We start from the raw sequence: 27380 nt of genomic DNA on the forward strand, positions 1-27380 counted from the left end.
TTCAATGATATTCGTAGAGCAATAAGTAAACGTTAAATTAATATTAAATATTAACATGGTTCACATTCCCTTCATTTGAAAAAGTAATAAAAATGTTTTTTTTATTTATTAAAACTTATTAAATTTATACGCGGTTTTTATTTTGTGTATATATATATATATATATATATATATATATATATATCTTTTTTATGTAGACTTTTGTTTTGTTAAATTACATTTTATCAATCGTGAAAGGACATTCGTTCGTTTGTTGATTGTACAAAAATCACGTTATATCCTTTGTTTATTTTTTAAATAAATTCACTTCAAACTGTGTCTAATACTATTGATTCTCTTACTATTTATCTTGCAAAAAAACTCTTGTAAATAAATAAAGTGCCTATTTCGATCTATTCATTTAAAGTAACAATTTATATTAGGGACACATATAATATAAGAAAATCATCATTGAAAGTTATTCCACATTTATTTCTCTATCACAATTATCTGGATTGACTCCACGTACGCTCACATGTGCCATGAAAGTTTATAGTTTCTAAGCCACCAAGAATAGCCGTGGCAATGAAGAAATACGGGATAGAATCTTGTCAAGAAAAATTTTCCGTAACGGTCGCGCTAACGGAAAGCCGCGAACCTTCATCCGTGACTTCGTAACTCTCTCACGTCTCTATTTTAAGCCATCTCCGTAGCGGACGGTCTTTACGATTTTCCGAACCGCGGATCAGATGAAAGTAAAGCTCTGCAACAGTTTTGCAGCTTCTTCTTTATCCTTAGCCGCTCTTTCCTCTGTCGCGCGATTTTGCCTCCGAGCACTTATGCGATCCGGTCGTACAAAAGATTACGTAATTATAAGATTGATTCCGTAAATTTTAGTGAATTCCGTTTCTATAGAATTTAACCCGTAGCGACGATTTGATTTTTTGACGGGTACGAACGACAAGTGACGCGGCCGTAAAAATTTAATTAATATTTTGCGCGCTGTAGAGTGACAAATTTCAATTTGAAAGCGGCTCTTTGATTCTGCATTCGATTACGGAAAACCTTTAGAGAACGAAGGGGTACGCGGAGTGCACAAACAGCTATTGAAGAAAATGGCGGATGAATGGCATATACTCGCAGAATTTTCAGAAAGATCCTTTGTCAAGGAGACCCCGGCACTGTTTGGCGCAAACATCCGCGAAAGGTGGGCGACATCAAAGGCAACACAGATAATTGGTTCGAGCTCTGCCAAAGCGGCACGGCGCGACAGGTGAAGATTGCGGGATTACGTAGGTGCAGCCCACAAACGCAATCACGAAGGAGAAATTTCGCTCTGGAAACTACCGGTATCGTGTATGTGTGTTTATTTATAGGATGTTGCTCTTAACTGACGCCGAGTATCTGATCCAGCCGGATTTTGAGTAGCGACGGAGCGGTTACAAAGGATAACCGATGACAAAAATCAATTTCTCTGATCGCTCGAGCATTATCTTATTAATTACCGCGTCTTTTCAAAGAATAAATCGAGAAAGTCGATAACGGAAGTTTCCCTCACAAGTTCTTTTTCGAAGCAACGTCATCAATTAAACTTTTCTAGCTTAGCTATTGAAGCTCTGAAGGATACGACCTCTTTGAAAAATACGGATATTCAATAAATGAATTGGTAAGCTGTATAAAAAAATCTAAATCATAATTAGTGTAATATTCGATCAATATTGAACGATTATGGAAAAAAAAATTCAATTCAATTTGGATAAAGATTTTGTGACACAATGAAATTCATTAATGCAATTACAAAATAAAATAAAATAAAATTCATATTTTTTACCGTTTCTATATCGTGGAAGTCGATTTTTTTTCGCATCCGAAAATAGCGGATTATCTGACCAAATCTACGCGAAACGAGTTTCTTTTTCTCCTTTTCATCCCCTCTTCGACACTGCGTTACTATCTCGCCAGACTTGACTTCTAACAGAACTCCCTAAGTCGCTCGTTCAATCTCGGAAGCCCGATGCCAATCCGACTTGCCTGTCCTCCAAAAACCGCAATAACATTTTTTATGTCCCTCTCTGCCTTTCCCTCTTTTAATTTACATACAATTTCGCAGTGAACTTGTCGTGCTTTATACAACTTCTTTCAGACCTCGGACGTAATCAAGGATCCTGATAAGTAACATTGAAAAGAGTATATTTAGGTTTAACGTTCGCTATAATGATTTTCTCTCTAGAAACGAAAAGGAGAGAAAAACTTAATAAAACGGATACCACACATTCCCTACTATTTAATACTTTCCTGTATTCTTCGCTGTTCTTTCTTAAAATATTTGTTTAAATAAACCCGTCAAATTGTAATAAGAAATATTTCCTCGAGAATGAAAGAATTTATTCATTACATGTATACAAGAAATATTAACATTTAACAGCTTGTCAGATGCAGAACAGTTGAGAGTCTGTCTTAGAAAGGATGAAGTAGCTTTCGAGTATTTGTAAGTTCTACAAACGTTTAAAGGAAAAGAATATCTACATATATTTATCGCTAGAATTTCAGATATGAAGAAAATTCATAAAAAAAAAAAATCTTTGAATGATACACCGATATGCTTACTATGCAAATAATAATATTTTCGATGCGCCAAACGCAATATCAGAATACTCCATGATCCCGTCGCAAACGGAGTGCGGGATGAAATTTTAAGAGAGACAACCGTGCGTCTGTGCCAGATTTCATCAGATTCTCTTTTTCTCTCTATATTCTACAAAAAGGGAGCCACGCTTTATTCGACCCGCCGCACGAAGATTATGGAGGATAGAAGCGGAAAGCAGACGTCTGCTTATTGACAGGTCGTCATTGATTTTCTGCCAAATCGGACGAATCACCGTTCGTCGGCTTAACGAGCTGCCCCGGTGACTTTCGCTGACATCTCTTCACGGTTCACAAAAGCGTCATTTTCCTTCTTTTAGTGCCGTTTGCGAAAATCGCCATTATTTTGATCCTTTGATAAAGCAGATGATAGAAGACGATTTGCGAAAAATAATAAAAATAAAATTATACTGCTGAAGAGACGTATATGTGTGTTATTGAAATCTTTTCACAGAAAGAAAAGATTTCTTCAGTTTCTTTAAATCCTATCAATTTTCCTAATATTAATTTTCCGTTCTATGTCGTATCAATCATTATACGATTTTAATTATCGTTAAATTGAAATAGGAATAAGTCGTACAAGCGCATCGATCTGAAATCTTCCAGCATAATGAAATTATTCCCGTGAGAAATGAGGGAGGAGGAACACGTAAAGAAAGTGAAATTACCGTGCCAGGGATGCGCCTATCGGAGATTTCTTACTTTATGGATCAGGTCGCGTACTTCCAGGAAATTTATTCCACGCAGTAAAACCGCCCTCGCTAAAGTCCCGCGCGATGGCAAGTATCCAAGATCGGAAAGTCGTTATTCAGCCCATAAATTAACATCCGCGGTCACTTACATACGATGCATCGTGCTTCTTGAAGAAATTCTCAGCAGATAAGGCAATGATACTGTCTTGCTTATGAAAATATATGATCGCATTATCCGATAGTTAATGATGAAGTTTTTCCAGGGCAACGTCAGCTTTTTACATTATACTTATATATTTAACGTAGATGTATAAATCGATAATATCATAATGCTGCCTTGCATATGTTAAATATGTATCAACAAAATAATGTAAATACAACATGTACATAACATGTATATAATGCAATATAATCTTTAAAACTTTTAAAGTGAACCTCACTTTAAACAATGAAATCTCACTCTTATATATAGATTGAAAATTGAGCCACTCTTTTTCAAGACTGGCTCAATTTTCACTCTTTAGAATGAAATTCCACTCCCAAGAATTTGAAAGAGTAATATATAACGTAAATTCAGATCAAAAAAATTAAAAAAAATAAGTTTTACGATAAATCCTATTTTTACATAGTTGCTATCATTTAACACAATTTTTTTATATATAATCAAATAGATTTAGTAGCCTATTTTACATTAATATTTTACGATAAGAATATTTGGAGCGAAAATAATGAGCTCGTTTGTTTAAAGTATAATAAAAAATAAACCAAACTTCTCATCTTGTATCGATTCGAACGATATTTCTCCGATATCATTAACTCCACAAATATCTTTCGAAAGTGATGTTAGTGGTAACCATGCTCGAAAGGAATGTATTATCTTTTTGCGATGCAATTTCGTTTCCATATAGATCATCAAGGACGAAACTCACATTTACCTATCTACACTTTGCTTTTATTACCAGACGGTGGATCGTGATAAAAAAAAAGCACAGACCTGTTTCACTCTCGTATCAGAACGTCATCCTCTCGCCGGCAACTCTCTCGCATTTGCTCAAGTAGCATCGTGCTGAACAGATACGCATTTAAATTTATCTCACGTCATTTCATAAAAACGAAAATTGTGTCGCCGAGAATTGTGTCATTAAGACGTGCTTGCCGCAACCGTTTTCTTTTGAGATGCAGCAGCTAGTAATAGATGTGCACATGGAAAGAATAATTTTGTTGAAATGCCTATCTAAAAACTTAGATAATGAAAATAATTTTGTTAACTATCAAAATAATTACGTAGGATGCTCGAACTGGTTGTTAAATAAATTTTTTGCACACTGGTCATTACCTGTGTTTGAATTTCCAACATAAATAAAATTATTTCCATAGAGATATCTACCTAAATTTTTAGATATTTCAACAAAATCATTCTTTCCGTTCAGTTTAAATAATATCACGTATTATTCTAACGATTTTAATTTAAAAATGTAATATATGTATAAATGATTCTAATATCACTTAAACGTAATCCAGCGTTCGCATTCTCAAATGTTTCATTTCAACAAGAATTAATCCGCGTTATTTAAAAACATACATATACAAACACGGAAAAACTTTATCCTTATTTTTTCCATATTTTTGAAATTTTATCTAATTTGCATTAAGTATCTAATTATTTTGTTTTTTAATTATTAAATTTTAAAAGTAAACTCTAATTTACATGCTAAAAAATTGAACTATTTTCATAATCTTTTTTTCGTGCTAATTACATAAATAAACAAATTCTGTTTAATATTTTTAATAAATTTGATTATTTATAATTTGAAAATTGTAATTTCTACGTTTATTAAATTTTTTCAGTTTTAATTAATTCCGAAAATATTTAAATGTATAATTGCTAGATATATATAAAATAAAAAATAAAACAAAATAATATGTACTGAAAAAAAGTTACAAATTACAGACTACATATTTTTTTAAAGACAGAAAAGCGTAAAAAAATAACTGACCACGTGTTATTGATTTTTGACAATTTGTTGAGCTTTAAACTGGATTTACTCAAAACTATTTTTTTTCCTTTTTTTGAGTTAACTCATTTTCACACAACACTGTCCAATTCATCTCTTTGAACAAAAATTTCTCTGCGTTCTGGAAATAACTGGAATAATCTCGATAGCCTGCCGAAGTGCATCAATGGACAGTGCCGATAACGAAAAATCGTCACCAAATTCCCAGGCGTAGTTTACGGTTTGCCAATTCGAAGGAGGATTAAGCTTTGCGCCAATTTGCATACATATAGTCGATCACTTAGAATGTCGCGATAAAACGTTTCAGTTGCAAGCCGTAAAAAAAAACGATAATTGGTTATCGAGTTCATTGATTTCCGAGAACGTGGAATCGTCTACGCGTGCTACCCTTCACGTTTTTCTTTTCATCCCTATACGTACATCTCATCATGAAATAAATAAATCCGACGCATTCAGCACATAGCGTCAATCTGAATTCAATTTTCTGGCGGGATCTCGTGAAGGAAGGGTAGGGGGGCTGCAAAATGCTAAGAGAAATGGCTTTGGTAGCAGCGATAGTTCTATCCTACAGCAAATACACACGTTTGCAGAAAATTCATCTAGATAAAGATATGCAGTATAATGCTTGCAAATATCATACTGTTTTTTAAACTAATTTTTCAATTGAGAACTACAAAGCTCAATAGAATAAATTAATTAACAGCAAAAATATCTATAAGAGCTTACACAGGATGTATATGTAAGATCAATTTATTAAGATCATTTATTAAGAATAACATAAAAAGTATATCGTTCATTCCAAGTTTTGGATCCTCCTTAGCATATATAAAATTAATAAATGAATTCTATGGATATAGACGTCTGACATAATCGTCGTAGACTTAATTATGTCAAAGATCTGCCTATAAAATTCATTTATAGTTAACTTTATATGTACTAAGGAGGATCCAAAATGTATATGAAAAGATTTATTCTATGTTATTTATATTAAATATTATATTGATATTATATTGATATTACATTGTATGGACTCTTATTGACATTCTTAATTTTAATTGATTTAAATAATTGTTAACACCCTAATATCATTAAAAGTAAGATACGAAGTATCTTTTTATTTTCCAAATAAAAAGATAGTAATAATAAAAATGTATGTCACAAATAAATATCAATTTAAAAAAATAAAATAAAATCCCTACGACAGACCGGACGCGTAAATACATACGTTAATCGAAATACCGTATCGTGGTAAATATTGTCCCATGTCGCGCGGTCTAGAGTTGAATGCAGACATTTTCCAATTTTCCAATTTCACAATATTTCGTGAACCACGAAGACTCAACGCATTGGGCTTTAGTACGCCTCCGTTGCGGGGTGAGGCATACCTACGCGAAGTCGGGAAGACCGGTGATGAAACCGTCGTGACCTGGCACGGTCTCTCGAATTTCCGTGGCAATCGAATAACCCATCGCGAAATCCGTTAAGCAGTTATTAAAGCCCCGTAGAACTTGCTCGTCTCGCGGTGGCTTCCGTGCCCTGCAGAAATTTCAGTTATTTCTAGTAGGACACAAATCCGATTTGGATATCCTGCTAGGAACGCCTAGAATGGCCGCAAGTTAAAAGCGTATGCAAGATGGAACGTTGCCGGTCCGATTCGTCGTAACACGACCGCAGTAACTCTGTTTCGCGGAACATTACATACGCATTCCCGAAGGAACATATTCAGCTTGCGGTTGCAGCATGTTGATTGAGGAAGGATACAGAAGGCACACGAGAATTGCCGGATACGTGTAATTTATGAGATTTGTGCAGTTGCGTTTGCTATTACAAGGATCATGCTATCGAATAAACACTGTAAGATAAATACTATAAGATTCCTAGATTCAAGTGCATTCTCAGTTACGTCCCAGCTATTTGAAATATTCTTGTCACAAATTTACGTAGCATTATATATTAGTCGCGCTCGAAGTCCGATAAATTTTTTTTTGATAAGTGCTAAGACGTTCATAAACGAAGAAAAGAAGCGATAGGAGATACGATAGAAAAATCTGAAATCTCGGTGATAAAAGATACTATGCGTAAAATGTAACGGAGCGCAAGGAAATGTCTCTGGCAAGAAGAAAAGCCGGATAAAAGGATTCGTACAAACAATAAAACATAGAATCATGGAAAATACTTAACGAGCGCATAAAACGGGAACTCCGTCGTAGACGAACATGAAAGACAAACAGTGCAAGGAGCAGGCGGAGGTGGAGGGTAAAGCAAAGATGAGAAGGAGGGCTGGTTGTAAGAATAGGTGCAGGTGAAAGCCGATAAATGGAATACGAAAGAAGAAACGGTAGAGAAAGCGAGAGAGAGAGAGAGAGAGAGAGAGAGAAAGAGAGATTCAGAGCGTACCAGAGTTACAATATAAATGATCCCGTCTGCACCCTCGCGCTCACCCCGAGAGCTCGATCCCGGGCCAGCCTCCATCCCGGCCCATTTACATATCTGTATTATTCAAGCACGACTGTTATTCAATTTCTACGCAACTCGTAAATGCATTATTATTTAATCGAGTCGCACGCCGCTGGGCAAGGCTCGTCATGTGATGCGTCGCAGTCGCATTCGTCGCGCACAAAGGACATGAGACGAGAACAACGAAACACGGAAAAATGTCAGTCAGCGATCTATACAATCTGCGGTAATTCGTTTGCGGTGATATCAATCAATTATTAATGCGCAATTTATGATCACAATTTTTTTCGCGTATCAGTTGTAAAGGAATATTAAATTCTTAAATGCATTTAGAAATTTCAGTCACGTGTACAATAATTTTTGTGTCAAAATTCATGTAAATATGACTTTGTCATTTCCAATTCTATGTAAAAATTAATGCGGAATTTACATTTATAAACAAGTTGGTATCGTTTTGATCGCTTGGTGTTTTTATGTTGAGTAAATCTTTTACGTTTTTTTAATCCGTTACATACGCTTTTATATTTGCCTGACAAAGTTTAAATTTCACTGCTAGTGTTAATACAAATATTCAAATATTTTCGAAGCCATATAATCTCAATATACACATTCCCTATAGCTGCGACGAAACGTAAAAATTTCACAAAAATCTCGACTATGTTGACAACGTTCGTTACTTCAGCGCCAGATTTTTAACATTGATTTGCATTCATGGTAAAAGCCATTAACTGAGGCAATTTCATGGAATTTAACCTTCAATCATAACTTCATTAACTGCCGCCGGGGGAAAGCTACCATAGGAGCTTATGTAGGGTTAAAGTGCCCCCTGCATATCATTTGTATACCTATAACACAGCTTCCGATACTGTCGAGACTAACATTCACCCTCTTGATTATCTTTCTTTTTAACTACTGATTCTCCCTACAACAGAAGGGTTTAACAGAAGAAAGAGAAAAGCCATCGGATATATTTCACATGAATATCTCCCAAGTTATACCCGAACAAGAATAGCAAAGATAAAATATCTACCGCCAATAAAGAAAGGGAAAGGGAGAACGAGAGACAGGGAAAGGCGTGATAAAATGAATGAACTCGTCGAGTACCGCTTTTGCATATTAATGGTTATACGTCGTTAGGGAAGAGGCTATCGTATCACCGACACCGAGGAAAACGACAAAAAAGAGACATTAACGCGCCACGATCGTCTCCTCGATACTGAAACACCGCTAAATGTCGGGTTGAAGCACCCTCTGAACGCTCCACTCGATACTTGAATGATTCGAGTACAAACGTTTGTATTTGTTCATAAGAAGTCAATCAAAAAATTCTTTAATTGGTGTATAAAATATTCATTTTTTAATTTATATTACACAAAGTGACAAAAGCTGTAAGTAGAAATTGAATAAAAATATAATCATGACAAATACTTAATGGTATACGATCGATTATCCAAGCAAGATTTTTCTCAAAAAGATATACAAAGTTCACCGAATGTATACTGCGAGCAATTAAAAAAAATAATTTTTTATATCCAATCTTTCTTCGAAAAGATAAATTGTAGATTTTATTGTTTATTAATTTCAAAAATAGAATTCTACAATATGTTGGATATTAAATCTTGTATAAAACTCAACAAATTCAACAAGCAACATTATGCTGGTTTGTTCTGAAATCGCACAAGGTTACGGTATGTAATACATCACAATTTGATCGAGGAGAGCGGATGTAGCGAGCACTTCTGTCGGAATTACCTCAAGGACCAATGTCCGGGGAGGAGGAAGGACGTTACGAGAATGCAAACATATGGTAGAGCGATCGCTCGAGCAAGCACAGGATGTAAATTTCAACCCTCGCTTTGCTTCAAATCCTCCGTAACGTCGATCTGATTATTGTTCACCCAAGTCGGTATAGCAAAGTGAAAAAGGATAATTCCACGATGCGAAAAAAAGTATAACAAAATAATCAATCGAGCTTAGTATGCTGGTAAAGGATTCAGAACTGAAGGGATTTACACTCTAAATGCCAATCTCGCTATTGCTTGTTAACTTCAATTCCTACAATCGGCACGCAACACAACGCGAAGTGTAAGCTGATTGCGAATAATGCATATTTTCCGATAACATCTTCATTCTACCAAACGTAGAAGAGGAGAATCGTCAGAGGGTCGCTTCAGAAGTTGCTCGAAAAGGAATAAAAGTCGGAACAAATGTTGGTAGTACAACTGTTGTTTACCCTGCGTCTTGTACTAAATAATTCTCGTTCGTTCCTATGGCTTCACACCGCTCGGAAGGAAGACGAAGTTTCCACCCCGATAAAAGTTCTTTCATACCTCTCGAAGCCACTTCTCCTCTTCCTCGACATGCAGCCGAGATCCGGCGCCTCCAATCTACGTATTTTAGGTACACGGTACTTTTCCAGGAAATGTCAGAGATGACTTTCTGCCGCATTACGGTAAATAAGGAAAGTTATTATGGCAGGACAAACTCGATGAGTAGGGACAGTGAAAAGATCTATGGAGCTATTCGAGTGTTCGGTATATTTGCGAAATATAAGAAATCACGCGAGCATTCCTACGAGTGGAAAAAAATTTTATGTAATACTTCATTTCACGGAAGTATAAATAAAATAGCGATGTTCGTGATAGTTGAGTTTATTTTATAACGAGTCTTTAAATTAAACATTAATTTCAGTACGACAACATCGTAGATTCGAAGATACTGACGTAACAAGAAAATTCGAAATCCTCGGCGAAATGCATTAGTTAACCAAATGTGTACCAATAGAATAGAACACAAAAGAAAACTCGCTTGTACGACCGCAGCATGCAAATTTCGTCGCTACGCTTCAGACGTTCCGCCAAGACTTTTCAATTCGACCTTCATTCATCAAACCTTCGACTTCGAGGTGAAAAGAACACATGGGCTGACTACACGCGAGCATCCATCACCTATTCGGTCTAACAATTTGGAATCAAGCGAAGAGAAGAGAAAAATCATGCCAAAGTACAGCACATCTTCTGTTCTCTATTCTCATACTTTATACCGTATAAGTCGATGAAACGTATACTTTATACATGACAGCAGTATCGTTCTACTCGCAGACAGACATGAATAAATAAAGTCTTCCGGTATGCTACAAAACTTTTTCGATATTGATCGCGATTATTTATAAATGCTGTTGATGAAGTATCCCTGTCACGGATGACAAATAATCGTTTGTTCCTCTCTCAATCTGACCTCTCTGACCTCCTTTCTGCAAAGTTATCGTAAAGCTATTTTCTTTCTGAATCATTAAAAAGTCCAAGGGACAATTTACTCGAAGAGCATCTAAACGTTCAAGTTATATATCGCGCAGAATTTAGAAAATAAAATTTTTATGGCGACACTTAAATAATAATTTTAAACAAAATCGATATAACAGTAAAAGAATTACGACAATAATAATAACTAATCAGTTCTACGTATGTATTATATAAATTAAATGTATTCTGGCAAATCTTATATTTTTTTGTAAGGTAAGTTAAGAAAAACTTGTCGCGAATCATCCGCCAATTTTCGTGGAGTGTTTTATCAATGTGAAACAAATACTCTATTATGTACAATGTATGTAAAACTATCAGAATATAACCGAATCGCAAAGTACAGTCATAAAGTAGGTGCCGATGCAGTCCAAGCGGAAAAACAACTTCAATCGACGAAGTTAACGCTTCGGATCGACTGATCTTGCTTCCGAAAATCCATACACGCGTCAGACACCGGAATACATTTATTTCTCTACAGTTAAACTTCTTTTGATTACTATGTCGAATCACCGATAAATATCATTGTAATATCAAACGCGATATTTTTATGTCACAGGATAAAAACAATTAAATAAAAATACAATGATATAAGTTTACAGGGTATTAATCTATTTTGTGTATGTGTGTGTGTATTTAAAAATCTATTTTTAAATATTATAAACAAAAATATAAAACAATAAGAATCTTACTAGACCGTATATTTGAAAATTCAACAATAAGAAATAGAAATAATGGTGAAAATATAAAACTTTCAGGAGATAACAAACTAGATTTAAAATAAATTATTCTTTAGCAAAATTATATAATCTCAAACAATGGTCATCATAAATCCTCAATTTTTAACATTAGATATTTATAAGTTATTGTTCTATATATTTGTAAGTTGTTCCAATGCACTAAAGTGCACTTAATAAAAATAAATAAAATATGAGATTTTTCTCGCCCTTTTTAAAAATTATTTCTCTATAGAAAGAAAAGAACAATAGGAATCATTTTCAAATCAGTAAAGATTGCGCACGCGATTCTGACGCGTGGACGCGTGGTGAAGATAATGGAGAAGTGCTTTAGACGTACTCATGTCGTAAAATAAAACAGTCTGGATGTCGGCGTTGATGTTTTATATAAAACACCCTCTCTAGGTGAATACTGCACAATGACTACATACAGTACGTTGGCAGGACATAAAGAGAGAGAGATTAACATTTAACGACTTTGTCAGTCCGCTGCCATCTATAGAATGAGGCGCGCATGACAGTATTGTCATATCGTATAAGTTGTGGAATTCAGTGCAACGGATTGTAATTTATGCGATCGTAAACGTTCTTTATTACACCAACATTCGTGGCGGGGGATCAACGTATGGAAGGAATATCAACGGAAGGAAGTCAAACACGTATAATGTCTAACGAGACATTACTAGTATATTCGTAACGGATAAATTTAATAGATTTATACCAATTTTTTATAAGTCAAACAAGTCTCAGAAACACAATGTGAAATAAAATATTATAAAATAACCATTCTATCTTAGTGTAACATAAATTTCATTTTAAAAAATCATTAAAAATTATAATTTTTTGTTCTTAAATTACCTTAAAAAATTTTTTTAATTGTGGAAAAGACTCCGATTTATTACACTTTACGTACCTCAATCTGAATAAAGTATTCAATAACAGTGGCAATTTTAAAATAAAATAATTTACATTACAAATTAAAACATAGAGAAGTTTTGCAATAAATGCAACAATTATCTTCTTTCATTAAAATAAGCACTTGTTTGTAAAAGTATAACATTAAAATTAAAAGATTTTAAACGTCTATGACTACTATTATTGTGGTGGTAATGTACAGAGATAAATACATGGCGAGCTCGAATTGTCGCGAAATCTCAGCACTGAATAGCGTAGTTATTCACACATAAATTAGGCGCGTGAAATGAATACCAACGGCGCGTTTAATTAAATTTGTGTCGTGATATATGCGCCAGTTATTACAAATCGTCTCTACTAAAGCCTCCAATAAATTCGTATATTTAATATATCTTTCTTCTCTCGTGATGCTTTCTTAACAAAAAATATAGAAAAAATGCAATTATTAGTACACTTTCGTGCACGTCCAAGTTTTTCTTCCAAAATATTGAGCAAACTTTATAATTCAATAAATCAGCAGTCGTAACGAACTCTCCTTCGTAAAGGAAGGAAAACAGCTCATTACTTTCATGCTTTAACTTAATAACAGACTTTGCTCTTTATAATTAGGCGGACGTAAAGCAGGAGGCTACTCTTTTCTCACAGGGTATATATGCAGAGAGGATATAAGTTTCTCGATAGACTGAAGTTGTACTGGCAATCCTCAGAAGAGCAAAAAATGTTAACAACCCGTGCTTTTAAAGAATTTAAAGTACTAAATTTTAAATCCATATCGCGAATGAGTTGATAATAATGTCAATACATATTTTATTTCCTATCTAGTTAATACGTATATTGTCGCAAATTTTATTTATATGATCTTAAGAACATTATTAAGAAATGCTTATGTTCATTATCAAAGATATAAAATTGAAAATAAAATAACTCACCACCCAGATCTGTAAAGAAGATTTCGCGAAGAGCTAGAAATTCTTCCTCGGGAAGTATGTCCACTTTTCCGAAACAGTCATTCTCAGGCCAGATTTCTCTGTAACATAATTTTATTCAAATATTTATTTTTAATATCCTTGCGTAAATTATTGATAACTATATTAATAAGTTATAATTATTAATGTAATTACATTAATAATAGCTATAATGTAAGAGAAGCTTGGCAACAACTCAAAAGCATGATAATGTTACGCCATCATAAATAGTTTACTAACTCTAATGTTCAGCAATGTAAATTCTCATATATAATATGTATATATATATATATGTATAGATAATATATATATATAATATATATATATATATATACATCTTATATATAATATATACATATATATACATATATATATATATATATATATATATAAAACTTATTACAAGGTGCACAAACTTTATATTATATTTCATAAAACTGCGGAGTTCGATATATTAAATATTGAAAATTATTTATAGTTGAATCTTTTTACCGTGGACCGCGCGAGATGAAAACATTAATTATTTTATAATATTATACTTAAAAAATACATTATAACTAAAAAACACATTAATTTTTTTGTAGAAAACTAAATCACATTTGTTAAATCAGACAAAATTCTTTGTAAAAAGTTGTAACACTTTTCCTAAATTAGGATATCATTAAAAGTTCCAATAGATCAAAATGTGCAAAATTTCTAATCCTATAAATAATGCATGAATTCATAAATTGTTAATAAGATTGATGTGATATATTAAATAAAAGAAGTTCATTATCTGAAAATATACGACTAAGGAAGATTCGGTGCAAAGTAGCTACGCGATGAGAAGTCCGAGTGGCAAACTCAATGAGTCTCATAGAAGGTTCCTTTGAGCATGAGAGCCTCACCACGATCTACACCAACATCGGACTCCTTGCGTCAAGTGCTCACACCCAACCCTTATTCTTCGTCGACCCACCTATCTACGCTACCTACGCTATCGTTGATACTGACACACATGCATCTCCTTTACAAAGTATCTGTGTATCTTAGGGCCACAAAGCGGAAAGTGCCACCGCCATCGGACGAGGAAATAGTGAAGAGGCAAGTAAGAGAGAAGAAAGACTTTTGAAGATGAAAATAGCAACGAAGCAAGCCAATCTATATATTTAAATTTTGTTAAATTTATCATTAAAATTTACCATGACATGCGTTTGCGATTCAGAATTTTTGCAAAATTCACTAACTACAAAATTGATAAAAATTGAGTTATATGACCTCATATAATACTAAAAAAAAATAATATAATTCTCTCTAAATAAGACTTTTAATAATTTTATTTTTGGTATAAAATATTTTTGATTTTACTTTGTATGATATAACTGTTTCAGTATTTATTTTCAATCCCTCATAATTTACAAATCATTGGTCTCTCTACATACTTTTATTTAAAAAAAATTACATCCAAGACATATGAAAGCTGGCTTAGTTGAGTGTGAGACACCCTATATACTTTATGAGAACTCAGAAAAAAGAAAACAGATGGTCATGTGCGAACGTGACTAGGAAACAAAGGTAAAGTCACGTTTTCAGGAACGCCCCGAAGAAAGGTGTAGCTAATGGTAGAACACTTTTTTAACCTTGCATTACACGATGGTATGATTCTCAAATATCACTTCATTCGTTTTAAATGTATACTGAAGATATCTGTTTACAACTTTTTAATTGCATAAAAAAATATATATAGCTTCAAAAATTATTCTCACGAAAAAAGAACTTTGTGCAGTTTCTAACTTATTTATTACATAAAATTTGTTTTTAATAATTAAGAATTATTTTCTTGCAAACTTAAATATCTATAAAATATTTTGTCAATATATTTTATTAAATATCTCTCTGTAAGTATGTATTGGTAAATATATAAAGATTATAAGATTATTAAGATTGTTACGATAGAGAGAGAGAGAGAGAGAGAGAGAGAGAGAGAGAGAGAAAGAGAGAGAGAAAGAGAGAGAGAGAGAAATTATAATTATATTAATCAATTCCAGTTTTAAATACATCAAATCAAATATAATCAAATTACAAAAATTTGCAGCCACATAGTAACAACGGTTTTGTTGAAGTATCCAAAAAGCTGATTTAAAAATAATTTTGTTGAATCATCAAAATAATAACGCTCAAGCATGATAAGCAACGTTGCAAAAAAATTTTGATTTTATCTCAGTTTGAACATTCTACATAATTATTTGGATGGTCCAATAAAATTATTTTCAGCTCTGTATATGTAGCTAAATTTTTAGCTAATTCAGCAAAATCTTTTCGTGAAAAGATTACAACTATAAAAAAATTTTAATTTTATAGATGATTTAAACTCAATATTTGCATATTCAAACAGAAAAGAAACAAGGAATCACAAACTATGAAGAGTACAATAAAAATTATAATATTACGATGATGGATTTCTTTATCAATACTTTTGCATTGTAATCATATACCTTTCAGCTGTAAAAATAACAATGGCGATAAAAATCTTTTCTTCTTCCTTCCATTGTCATAGGATTGCGCGATTGATAATGAAAATCGTTTCTACTTTACTCCGTCCTAATAGAGCTGGAGTCGCATTAAAATCCAGAGAATTGAATTTGGTCACTTGACATGAAATCGCACTTAGTTGCAATTGTACTATATAAAAGCGAAGCGTATGGACGATTCTAACGCGGATACGTATGCACATAGAACATAGTTCGTTTTATGCGTATACACGCGACACACAACTATACGTTTTACAATATACGATTAGGATTGAAATCAAGTTCGGACATGATCCATCCACGTTTACACGCGAGCAAACACGTAATCCATATAGTGCACATTAGTCGAATCGCAGCTAGTATATACAAAATACTAAAAATAAAATAAAATCTAGGACAAAAATCGAATTATGAAATTCGATTGTAATTGATGATTCCAGTTGTATTGAATATATATTAAATTAAATTAAGTCTATATGATAATTAAAGCGTCTATCTTTGACTAAGTAGTAATACCAACTTAAAATTAGAAAAATATATTTTCTCACTATTGATTTTTATTATTAAAACTTAATTATAAAAAAATATTCATTAATTTTTATAACTACCATTTGAATAAGAAATTCAGTCTTATCGTTTCATACGTTAATCGCGAGTCGCGCTGTATAATGATTTTTTCGCTGTATGCGAATTTTAGGTTCACAGGTCAAGAAAGTCCGGTCCACTTTCCAAAATTTTCTCCGCTGGAGATGAATCCAATAAGCTGACGCAAAGGAAGAGGACGCAAAAGAAGAGGAAGGGTGCTGTCCCCGAAGCGGAAGAAGTGGCTCGTACGACGCTGGTGCTGGTTGCTGGCTTCCTGAATAGAAATTCAGCAGCATACAATCCCCATTATCCCTCGATTTGAAGTTCCGCGACAATGGAATCTCTCAGACGCGCCGCGCCGTGCCCGTCGTCGTCATCATCGTCGTCGCCGGCATCGGCGTCGTCGTCGTCGTCCTCCGACTCAGCGTTCCGACATATACAAGCCGATACCGCTTTGCCAGACATGAAATAGATAATTTCGACACGTCCATTTTCTTGGCAAAGACTCAAAGTGATGAATCAGCCTTCGGACTTGGATATTAAATTGTCACAGAAAAGCACTTAAATGTATTTACATTATTATACTTCTGACAAGTTCTCCTTAAGGATTCTCTCCAAGATTTTTCTCTACAGATATTCTTCTCTTTCTTTTTTAATTATTCTCCTAACTATACGCAAGAAGACAAAGTTATTCTAGAAACAGATATTTCCAATGTTCTTGAATAAGCTAGATTTTGTTTCAACATATTAATCACAATATTCTAAAATATATAGTGAAAGGAAGTTTCAAGCTGGTGCTTCGCAAATAATGAAATCATTACTGCACTGCGATTAGATATAAAGAGAAAATGATAAATTAAAGCAGATTTTTTTTCATAGTAAAAGTCGTAATCGTCTTACGCAATTCGTAAGTTAAAATCACTGTACGGGTTGGAGGGTCGCAGACGGTGCAAATGGAAAATTAGAGGGCTAAAACCAGTAGCCAGACGACGGAGTATTTGCTAGGCAAACGAAACACGATTACCAGAAGCACTACACTCACTAACTGAGAAACGAAGACGTGTACGCGAAGAGAATAAGGGGTATTACACTGTTTGTCTTACGTACCTACGTATTACCGTAAATGCCTTATTAACAATATTGTCTGCGCCTAGGCGTAGTCTATATACGGCATAGTCAACAGTCTGCTACTTTTATCCCCTTGTGTGCACAAGGTCGGCATGGTCCTACAGACTACCATTGTGTACCGGCCATAGTAAACATTACCTCCATAAAATGGACGACGGAATATTACGTACAATCTCCCGAAGTAGTTCGCAGCGATGATATCACGTAAAGAAAAATCGCGGAAGGGACTATAATTTCATAGCTTTATGATAGAGGAAGGCGGTGACGATAAACCCGACTTTTATCCCCGCGGTTATATCACGGCACTCCAATCTGATAGAACTAATAAAGTTAAAGATTAATGGTACAACGCCTTGTATCCGGTACTCTCAGTTAAAACTAACGTCTTAGCGCACAACGGTGTTATTTTTAAATGTCACTGATGAGGTAATTTCAGATTGTGAAATTTAGATGATAAACGTTATTTTTTTATATTTACTCAGTCATTCTGTATAAAGAAAATTTAAGACATATACGATCTGTGTACGCGTTTATAGCGTAAAAGCGAAAATGCTTTGAGACAAGTCGCGTAAAGAATCTATTTACACGTCGACGGAGTTTATCAGCGAAGGGTATATCGAATCTCGCGGAAAAGCATCGAGGCAGCGATTAAGCCTTAGAGGGAGAAGGGTTGGCGAGGTAGAACGCAGAAACAAGTTGACGAAGGGACATGACTCATAGGCACATTTAGAGCTGGAACACTTCAAAGAGTTGGTTGGGTACCGGTTCACCCCGATGAACCGGTGTATACCGACGCGTTACAAGAGCGCGGTAGATCCCTTTCAGATTTAATGTAATGTAAATATCTGCGGCAGTGCAAACGCTTGGCTTTTCGCCAGTTAATTGGCCGTATGACTGGTCGGTGCACAAAGCCAAAAAAAAATCTCAAATAGCTCAATAAGCGTAATTAATATATCACAGGAATTATGATCAAAAGTCTAACAAAAATCACAAGAGAATAATAAGTTTTTTCACCAACCATTTTTTATAAAACATTTTTGAAGAATTAATTTTTTAAATAAAAATAATTAGATAATAAACGAACTTTGTGTTAAGTATATCATATGATTTTATATATAAATAATTCAAGAAAATAAATAATACATGAAAAAGAGAATCATAACTTTTGTTATGTAATCAGAAAGTATATTAATATTACACGTATTTACGTCATAATTATATTACTATCTATATTTTACTTTTATTTATGTTATATTTCATATATATTACATACGCTTGGCTCAAAGGATCCAAAATTCATCAAGTTTACGTGAATAAATCCCATGTTCTTACTGACCCTCTAACCCTAACATAATGAACGCCTTTGTTTGACAAAACAAAGCCTGCACAATACCTGTAATTAACTGACTTACCTCGAAAATATATCTTTTGTAATTGAAAATTGTTAAATTCCCTTACAAAAATATAAGCATTGTAAATGTATAAAAAGATAAAAAACAAAGATATTTCTATTGATACATTATTGTTAAAAAATAATGTGAATTAAAAATTAAACGTTGTAAAACTCCAGAGATAGGAAATAAAAGATTTTTTATCGCGACCGAACTAAAAATTCCATAAAAATTTACGTATGTATTAATCGCCTAGAACATAAATTATGATATTGCGAGCGAGATATTATAATTATATATGATATTTTAATGCAAGCAATCTGTCGCATTTCAATTAAACAAAGTAACAGAGACGTCGTTACTTTGTAACTCACTTGTCGCATTGCATGACAATGGTTTAGGTGCAAAACTGATTCTCAAAATAAATAACAATGAACAACATTGCCATCGCTCCAGCACGAGTTTCATGACAACGAGCTACTTTCTAGAAATCACTTCTCAAAATAAACAAATCCCTTACCTTGCTGCACGTAGAAGACCAACTGCCTGTTCCAAGTTTCTTTGTCGCATTAATTTCTGGATTCTTTTCATAGCGTCCGTTCTACAATCAGAACAAAAAAAAAATTGTAGATGAGTATATACTTTCAATCAACAAATATATCAATAATAACGTAAATATTATTCTACTTAACCATCATAATGTTAACACGTACTTTTGATCGTCGATAGGCGTGTCTAAGGTTGCGTCAAACGGCACCACTACAGGTATAATGGCATCGCGCATAACAGCAGATAATTCGGGACCAATAATATCCCAACGTTCTTCCAAAGTAGGAGCTGTAGTTACGTTTTCCTGAGTAGACTCTGATTAAAAGAAATTAGACAATTTTAAATTAAATTTGATTAAATATTATTTTTTAATTCTTCTAAACAGTCAATACAAGAACAAATCTTACTTTTTCCCTTTTTAGCTTTTTTTCTCTTTAACTTTATTTGTTGAACTACGAGATGTCGCTGGCCTTTCTGACAGTAGTGTTCAAGCATTTTCAGAAATGTATGAATAGTTGTGATAAGATCCACTAAGTACTGCCTAAAAGATAAGCATATTCATGTAATTACATTGTTTTAAGCCGATGGTAAACTTAAACCGCTTTCCTTCCTTCCTTGTGACAAGAAATTAATTCAATCCTGCTACTCGCGCATTAATTTGTCAATTTAGTTCCGGCAACGCGCGCTACCGCCATCAAAGCTAAAGTTTGACGGAGCTGTCGTCCTGTTTTCGTCAGCGTCCCTGTAACGTCAAAGTAGCAGCAACGTGGCATTGCGGTACGTCGCGCCACCCTTACATTTCCGTCGTGGAAATCCGCGCAAAACCCGTCAAACTCGTAGCAAGTTGAACGCCCACCACCTTTTCCCATTTCGCCGGCCGGAAGGTCGATAAAAGTTGTTTATTCCGCCGAGGAATCGTAGAAGGGAGGAAGAAACCGGGTGGGTGCGAGCTACCGAGACCAGCCGCCGAAGAAGAGAAATAGTCGAAAAGGAACAGCATCGGAGGGAGCCAGAGTGGCTTCCTGGCTGGTCGAACCGATTGATCCGAAAGTGAATCAATCTGTCTGCGGTAGATAAAACTTTCGGTAAAGAGTTCTCCTCCCCCCTTCTCTTCCTCCCTTCTCTCTCCCCCTCTCTCTCTCTCTCCTCTCTCCATGACGCGAATTTACTCGGTAGAGACGTGCATTGTTCAGCGTAGGATGACGCGTCGCATAACTTTTTGTGATATCTGCATTACGTTACTACCTGCTAAAAATTCACGAGAAATTTACGAGGGATTCATGAAGGATTAGCAACTTATTCTGTCAAATTAAAAGGAGAATGGCTGACAATTAAAAACAATAAAAGCGCAACTATGAAATCAATTTTTTTTCCTTTTAATAATTTTTTTTTCCTTCGTAATTTCTATTAGTTTCTTTTTAAAATGTTTCAAGCCACTTTCAATTTTTTACTTTTGTAGTAATCAAAACGATAAAGTTACACAATTTATTTATGCAACGTTTACAATTTATTTTTGCGATAATAATAATAATGATGACGAAGTTCTATTAACTCACCGTGACATTTTAACTTCATCGAAGCACAAAAGCTGAGAGAGTATCGTTTCCCGATATTCCGGGACATAAAAGATATTGCTTTTAATTATCTTGCTAGATTCCCTAACACCATCATCGCTATTCTTATCCATTGCCATAAGAGTGTTAAGAAGTTCCTAAAACGCGAGATATATTTTTGTTAGTTTCTCCAAATATTCACACATAATACTAATTATCATAAAATTCCTACCTGATACGCCTTTAATGCCAAATGTAATCTACGAGACCAAAGTGGTATTTTTTTTTTATCAACTATTATCATCTCATAATATTGGTCCATTTGTCTTTGCACTAAATAAAACACTTCTGTAGATATAGTTTCGCTAAATAGTAAAATAAAATAATTCATTTTTTGAATTTTTTCGTGAACTTACGATTAATAATACAAAATATTCAAATTTTAAATATGTGCAAAGAATGTATAAATAAAAATAACTTTTTTTTTATTTTTATGATTGTAACAATAATCGATATCGGTGAATCAATCTGCCAATAAAATTTGATCCAACAAAAATGAAGAATTATATACATTGGCGTATATCGCAGCTAACGAATTGTAAACAAAATACGAACTATATAACATACATACATTGTTTAATCAAGAAATGTGTAAATATATGTATAGGATCAGTACAGATTTAGCTTAATAAATAAATTTTAACAAAAACAAAGCCTTTGATACAAAAAAATAATTTAAATAAATGTTTATCATTTCAAAAAAAATTATATTAATGTAGACATTCTGTGACATTTAATTCCATTCAAAACCATTGTAAAAATTATTCTATGACATAAAGTTAGATGGTTCAGCCTATTCGCGCGGATGCTGGAGAATTTTCTTTCTAGACAAGATCCGAAAGAAAGCGACGATCCGTAAAACGAGTTCGTAAACTGTCTCGCTTTCTGCCTCTTTAGCCGAGGTATGCGACAATGTAGACTACGCTATGAGAAACTTAAAACGCGAAGATTTACCTTACATATTTCACTTGAAACTTGTAATGTCGATTGAACTCCATGAAAAAACGTAAAGCCCACAGATAGACAGCTGCTTCTACTGCTTGGCCATGAGGATCATTGATGAAGCAAGATCGAGTGAATTTCATCACGGGGTTGTAAGCTCCGCTTAAAAATTCTACACAAAATTCTTTTAGAAAGAGCCGTACGCTGAGGACAGACGTGCGCTCTTCCTTGGCATCTTGCAGGCTCATTTTATCTCTGCGTCGCTTCACTCTTTTCTATTGCAAAAGACACGTGCCTTCTATTCATACTCGACAATTTCATTCAAATAAAACTCGAATATAACACACAATAAGGAGCCATAATCTCGAAAAATATTACGTACAAAAATACTAAGAAAATCTTTAATATATAACGCATACTATAGTATTCTTGAATATTTTTGTATGCAATATTTTTCAAGAATACGAACTCTGAGCTATCTCTATATTGTTGGAAACAGTAGAAAGATAGGAAAAGATTACAAATTAGTCAACTTGCAAAATTTACCTTATCGTGACCAAATTCCACTGCTTCGATTTTTTGATACGGTTTATGGCATATCATTTGATTTTCTCCGATAGCTTTCATATTTTGCACGACGTAAGTACCGCCGAATCGTGAGTGTCTAATTAATCAAATAAAAATATAATATCAGAGATTGAAGTTGTTCATGAAACAAAATATTAGGTGTTGGAATTAATTCGTAGCGTTTTACAAGTGATGGGAAGTACTTTCATTAATGTATTTTTTAATGCTCATGTGAAATAAATAACATTCTTTCATTAAAAACGCTACGAATTAATTCCAACACCTAATATATTCTTGAACTTTTCAAATGTAAACGTAACGTGTAATAAAATACGATATACAATGTCGGAAGAATAATATGTACGACTCAAGTAAAGATTGGATTTCTTGTTTAGCTTTCGCGTCTCCCTTCCTTATCGTCTCTACGAATTGAGAAGCGAATATAATGTGGTCCCTTGCTACTAAAAAGAGAACTGATCATTCGAATTCAATTTCAGCCATGATTCCATGAGCGATTCAATCAATAGAATAGAAAGCAGCTGTCAACAGCAGATAGTTTCCTAAATGACGAAGACGCGAACCCTATCCATTTTCTTATACTTTTTTCTCACGAGAGAAGTTCACGTCCATCATTCTCCTCTATTTTTAAACAAATAGCTAACTGTTCGAAATTTATCGATGGTATAATCATAAATAAAATTTAAAATAATTTTAAATTTGCATTTAGCTATATAAAAACATTACAAATTTAAAAAAAAACAATCTCAAATAATAAAATACTTATAATTTCTGTACGAGATTGTGTATATATTATATATATATTGTATGTATACATATATATATATATATATATATATATATATATATATATACACACACACACACACACACATACATACATATATATATATATACAATATGTGAGAATATTGTGGGAACACAATAAATAAAAATAAATAAAATAATAAAAATGCGGCGAGCACGTACACTAGCTGCTATCCAATTTTGTTCCTATGTTTACTATTGCTATCAAAAAGAGATCTGTGTTCGTGACATAGCTAGGCGCTGCTTTATCGTTTTCCGATCAAATTATCTTTCCATCGATCGATTGAGAACACGCGGAAGGCGGAGGGATCTTTTCACCGCACATCCAGTCCCTTTCAACTCGTAAAAAGCCTTTCGCGAAGACGTGGATGCGCGCATTCACAGGCTTCTGGAACGCGCTCGTTACAAGAATACGGCTCGCTTCTCTCCAACAAGTGGATAAAAGCTTCTATTCATGCTTCGGGTGGTCCTACCTTAAAAACTAGGTCATATTCATTATACGCATATCGTATCGCGAACACACCGCGGTAACTCCCAAAGGCATCTGTCAAGTAGCAATCGGCGCCTTTTAGTCATCCCATTTTTACGATCACAGGCTTTCAGCTGTGGCCGCTCATTAAAATGGTAATTACGCGGTAGCTATCCGTATTAAATGCATTCTCTCGTGTATCACGTTGAAAACGTACGGATAATTTAGCTAACGTATGAATAGAATTGAATTAAGCTCACAGACATTGTTATAAGACGTTGTCATATTAAATAAAATTAAAAGTACATATTATGTATTTAAAAAAAGCAATTTTAATTCGAATATCATTAATTTTTAACAAATTTTTTTCAAGTAAACGAATTTTTAAGTAAATATGCGTCGTATAAATCCTATTTATTTCACATAACTATATTTGTATTATTTTATATCAAAGAAATTATTTTAAATTGGTTAGAGAAAAATTAATTTGCACAATATCTCTCTCTCTCTCTCTCTCTCTCTCTCTCTCTCTCTCTCTCTCTCTCTCTCTTTTTCTCGGTTTTTAATTTATACAGCTGTATAGCAAGTAAAACGAATGTAATTTTATTTTTAACGTTATATAGATTATATATAGGATAGTATCCCAAAATTCGCGCATATGAAATACATAACGCAATTCTTTGTGCCAGATATCATGCAGTTGTTATAAAAATCTTCAAAAGAAATAATAAAACAGTGTATATATGTTCTGCATGTAACGTCTCTGATTCATGCGTAACTTATTGTTAAAGCGCTCATTTGTCAGTTTTAAATTACTCTCATTTAAAAACAACTTGGATGTAATTTAGTGGAAAAGTGTTTTTTTTTTTTTTTTTTTTTTTTTACATAAAGAATCGCAATGTAATGTCTATGCGTATAAATTATGTAGGATACTCAATTACTCATATTATTTTATCAATAAATTTCAATTTTCTTATTAATAAATAATAATACATATAAACTCACCTTGACCCAGCGTACTTTTTTACTTTGTAAATTTTTTCACGTAGCTCTTTTTGTCGCAAGGCTACGAGACTAGCTTCGTCATTTTCTCTTTCAGCGTTGCTACGTTGCAACCCAGATGCAGCCAACAAACTTGCATTTTGCTCACGTAACATTAAAGATATAATCTAGCAAAGTATGAAAATATTATTTACGAAAAACAAGTTCACAAATAATAAATAATAAGTTTTTAGTAACAGTATCTTTATAGAATTATGTTGAAATAAAATATAATATATAAATAAAATATAAAAATAGGGTATAAATATAAAAAATAGATATAACTAATATGCTGTATATACCTCTAAAATTTGCATGTGGTACTGTTGTTCATTCTTGTTACTGACAATAAATAATATAATATCCACTATGCCAGATGCATGAAATGCAAATAATAGCTATAAAAAAATTTATGTATGCCACTTAAAACAATATTCTATGTAACACATTTTAAGAATAAAAAAATTTGAATGTAGACATAATTCACCTCATCATGAACAGTGGCATCATTATCAGCTCTTTTATCATTGTCATTAGGTGGCACTTGCAATACATTTCTAATAAAAGCAAGAATTCTTTCAATTGTTAATTCGTTTTCTTCTTCTCTTTCTTTATTATCCTATAAAATAAAAATGATCTTAAAACTGATAAAATCTGTTACAAGGACATAAAATTTCCCCACTTACAATGTTAAATAGAATCCCCAAACGACCAGCCACTGCCAACCACACATTCTCATCAGTTAACGCTGCTTTATACTCTTGTAAATATGTAACAATTTGTTGATAAAAACTACGCATTGTTTTTTCAGTAGGTATCTGTTCATTGTAAATTACAAACGCAGAGCTCGTCAAATTAATAAGTAATCTGTTTAAAAGAAATAGATAAATAACATAGAGTTATATTCTTACATGAATGTGATGATGAAGTATGAGAGTCATAATGTTTCATATATTGAATATATTCATTCAACTCTACTTGAATAATGTTCCATATGTTCAATATATTTAATTCTATTGAACACTAACACGTACCGCAACAAGACATCCCAAAGTTCAATATTTTTAACATGATGTATAAGAATCTTTACAAGATCTGTCTGAAGTAATCTCGTTTGTCCAAGAAAGCGTCTTATAGTATGTGTATCATCATCTCTTTTAAGATATCTGATAAGATCCTTTATAACTTCTATTAAAAAATTGATATATTATCAAATATTTTATCTCACTTTAATATGTCATTTAAAAATAAAATCAAAGTAAATCTTTACCTAAGCAATTTTTATCTAAATGGTAAGTAGTTCCATCATAATATCCAATTGCAGCACAAGTGGCAGTGAGTTCAGCAGAAAGATAATCTAGCATTGCCATGCTTGAGCAATATGAACTGTAAAAATTTCAGGATGTAATATTTATCTCTCAAATTCAATCAAGAAATCATATCGAGTAATTTTTATGTGTACGACTACAGTAACTATTGAATAACAATGCACATTATTTCTTTTTTAATTTCGTTAGTCTATTCCCTTTTTATTTAAAATAATAATGTCTAGTAAATAATGTAAAAATAGAAAAAAACGTATTTAAATTGACATTCTTGACATCTCTCAATGGGAAATTAAAATATAAAAGTTGCTACTAATCCTTTTTCAAATACACGGCTTCTTTAATATCACTTCACAAAAAGCACTGACAACAGCCAAGTTTCTTTTTCCCAAAATTAACGATACGGCTTTTATTCCAACTCAATTTAATGACGACAAATCCTTTATATTTACCTTATGAAATATCCAGCACCGGTGACAGTGCCACAATTGTAGGTTATGTCGCGACGCGGAATGGAATAACCGCGCGTAAAGTAAGCACTCCGCACTTCTCGTAATGAGACATACACATACACTCAAAACGCCAATACAAGACTCGTCACGAAAAGTGTTAAGCTGTCACTGATTTTGGTACTCATCTAAAAAAATCGAAACAATCGACACACGACGCATTTCCCCGAACGCAACAGGTGAGGAAGGAGAAAAGCGCGCGAATCAAGCAGACGCCAACTTCG

General features: G+C 33.4%; 1 protein-coding gene across 1 annotated transcript in view; it reads right to left on the bottom strand.

Annotated features, from left to right (window-relative positions):
* timeout (circadian regulator timeout) overlaps positions 1 to 27371 on the bottom strand; it is a 100279-nt gene extending 72908 nt beyond the window's left edge. Inside the window, exons 1-15 of the mRNA XM_011060778.2 lie at positions 27100 to 27371; positions 26593 to 26708; positions 26357 to 26510; positions 26009 to 26189; positions 25810 to 25941; positions 25625 to 25720; positions 25287 to 25450; positions 22967 to 23084; positions 22433 to 22695; positions 21651 to 21783; positions 21422 to 21576; positions 20273 to 20406; positions 20030 to 20180; positions 19837 to 19917; positions 13667 to 13764 (exon numbers count right to left, since the gene is read on the bottom strand). Of these exons, the coding sequence (XP_011059080.1) occupies positions 13667 to 13764; positions 19837 to 19917; positions 20030 to 20180; positions 20273 to 20406; positions 21422 to 21576; positions 21651 to 21783; positions 22433 to 22695; positions 22967 to 23084; positions 25287 to 25450; positions 25625 to 25720; positions 25810 to 25941; positions 26009 to 26189; positions 26357 to 26510; positions 26593 to 26692 (1960 nt within the window). The 5' untranslated portion in view covers positions 26693 to 26708; positions 27100 to 27371. The remainder of the gene's footprint in view (positions 1 to 13666; positions 13765 to 19836; positions 19918 to 20029; positions 20181 to 20272; positions 20407 to 21421; positions 21577 to 21650; positions 21784 to 22432; positions 22696 to 22966; positions 23085 to 25286; positions 25451 to 25624; positions 25721 to 25809; positions 25942 to 26008; positions 26190 to 26356; positions 26511 to 26592; positions 26709 to 27099) is intronic.
* Between the last annotated feature and the right edge of the window lie 9 nt (positions 27372 to 27380).

The sequence above is a fragment of the Acromyrmex echinatior genome, chromosome 14, assembly GCF_024713525.1.
Source record: "Acromyrmex echinatior isolate Ae372 chromosome 14, ASM2471352v2, whole genome shotgun sequence".
In the NCBI taxonomy this organism is placed as follows: Eukaryota; Metazoa; Arthropoda; class Insecta; order Hymenoptera; family Formicidae; genus Acromyrmex; species Acromyrmex echinatior.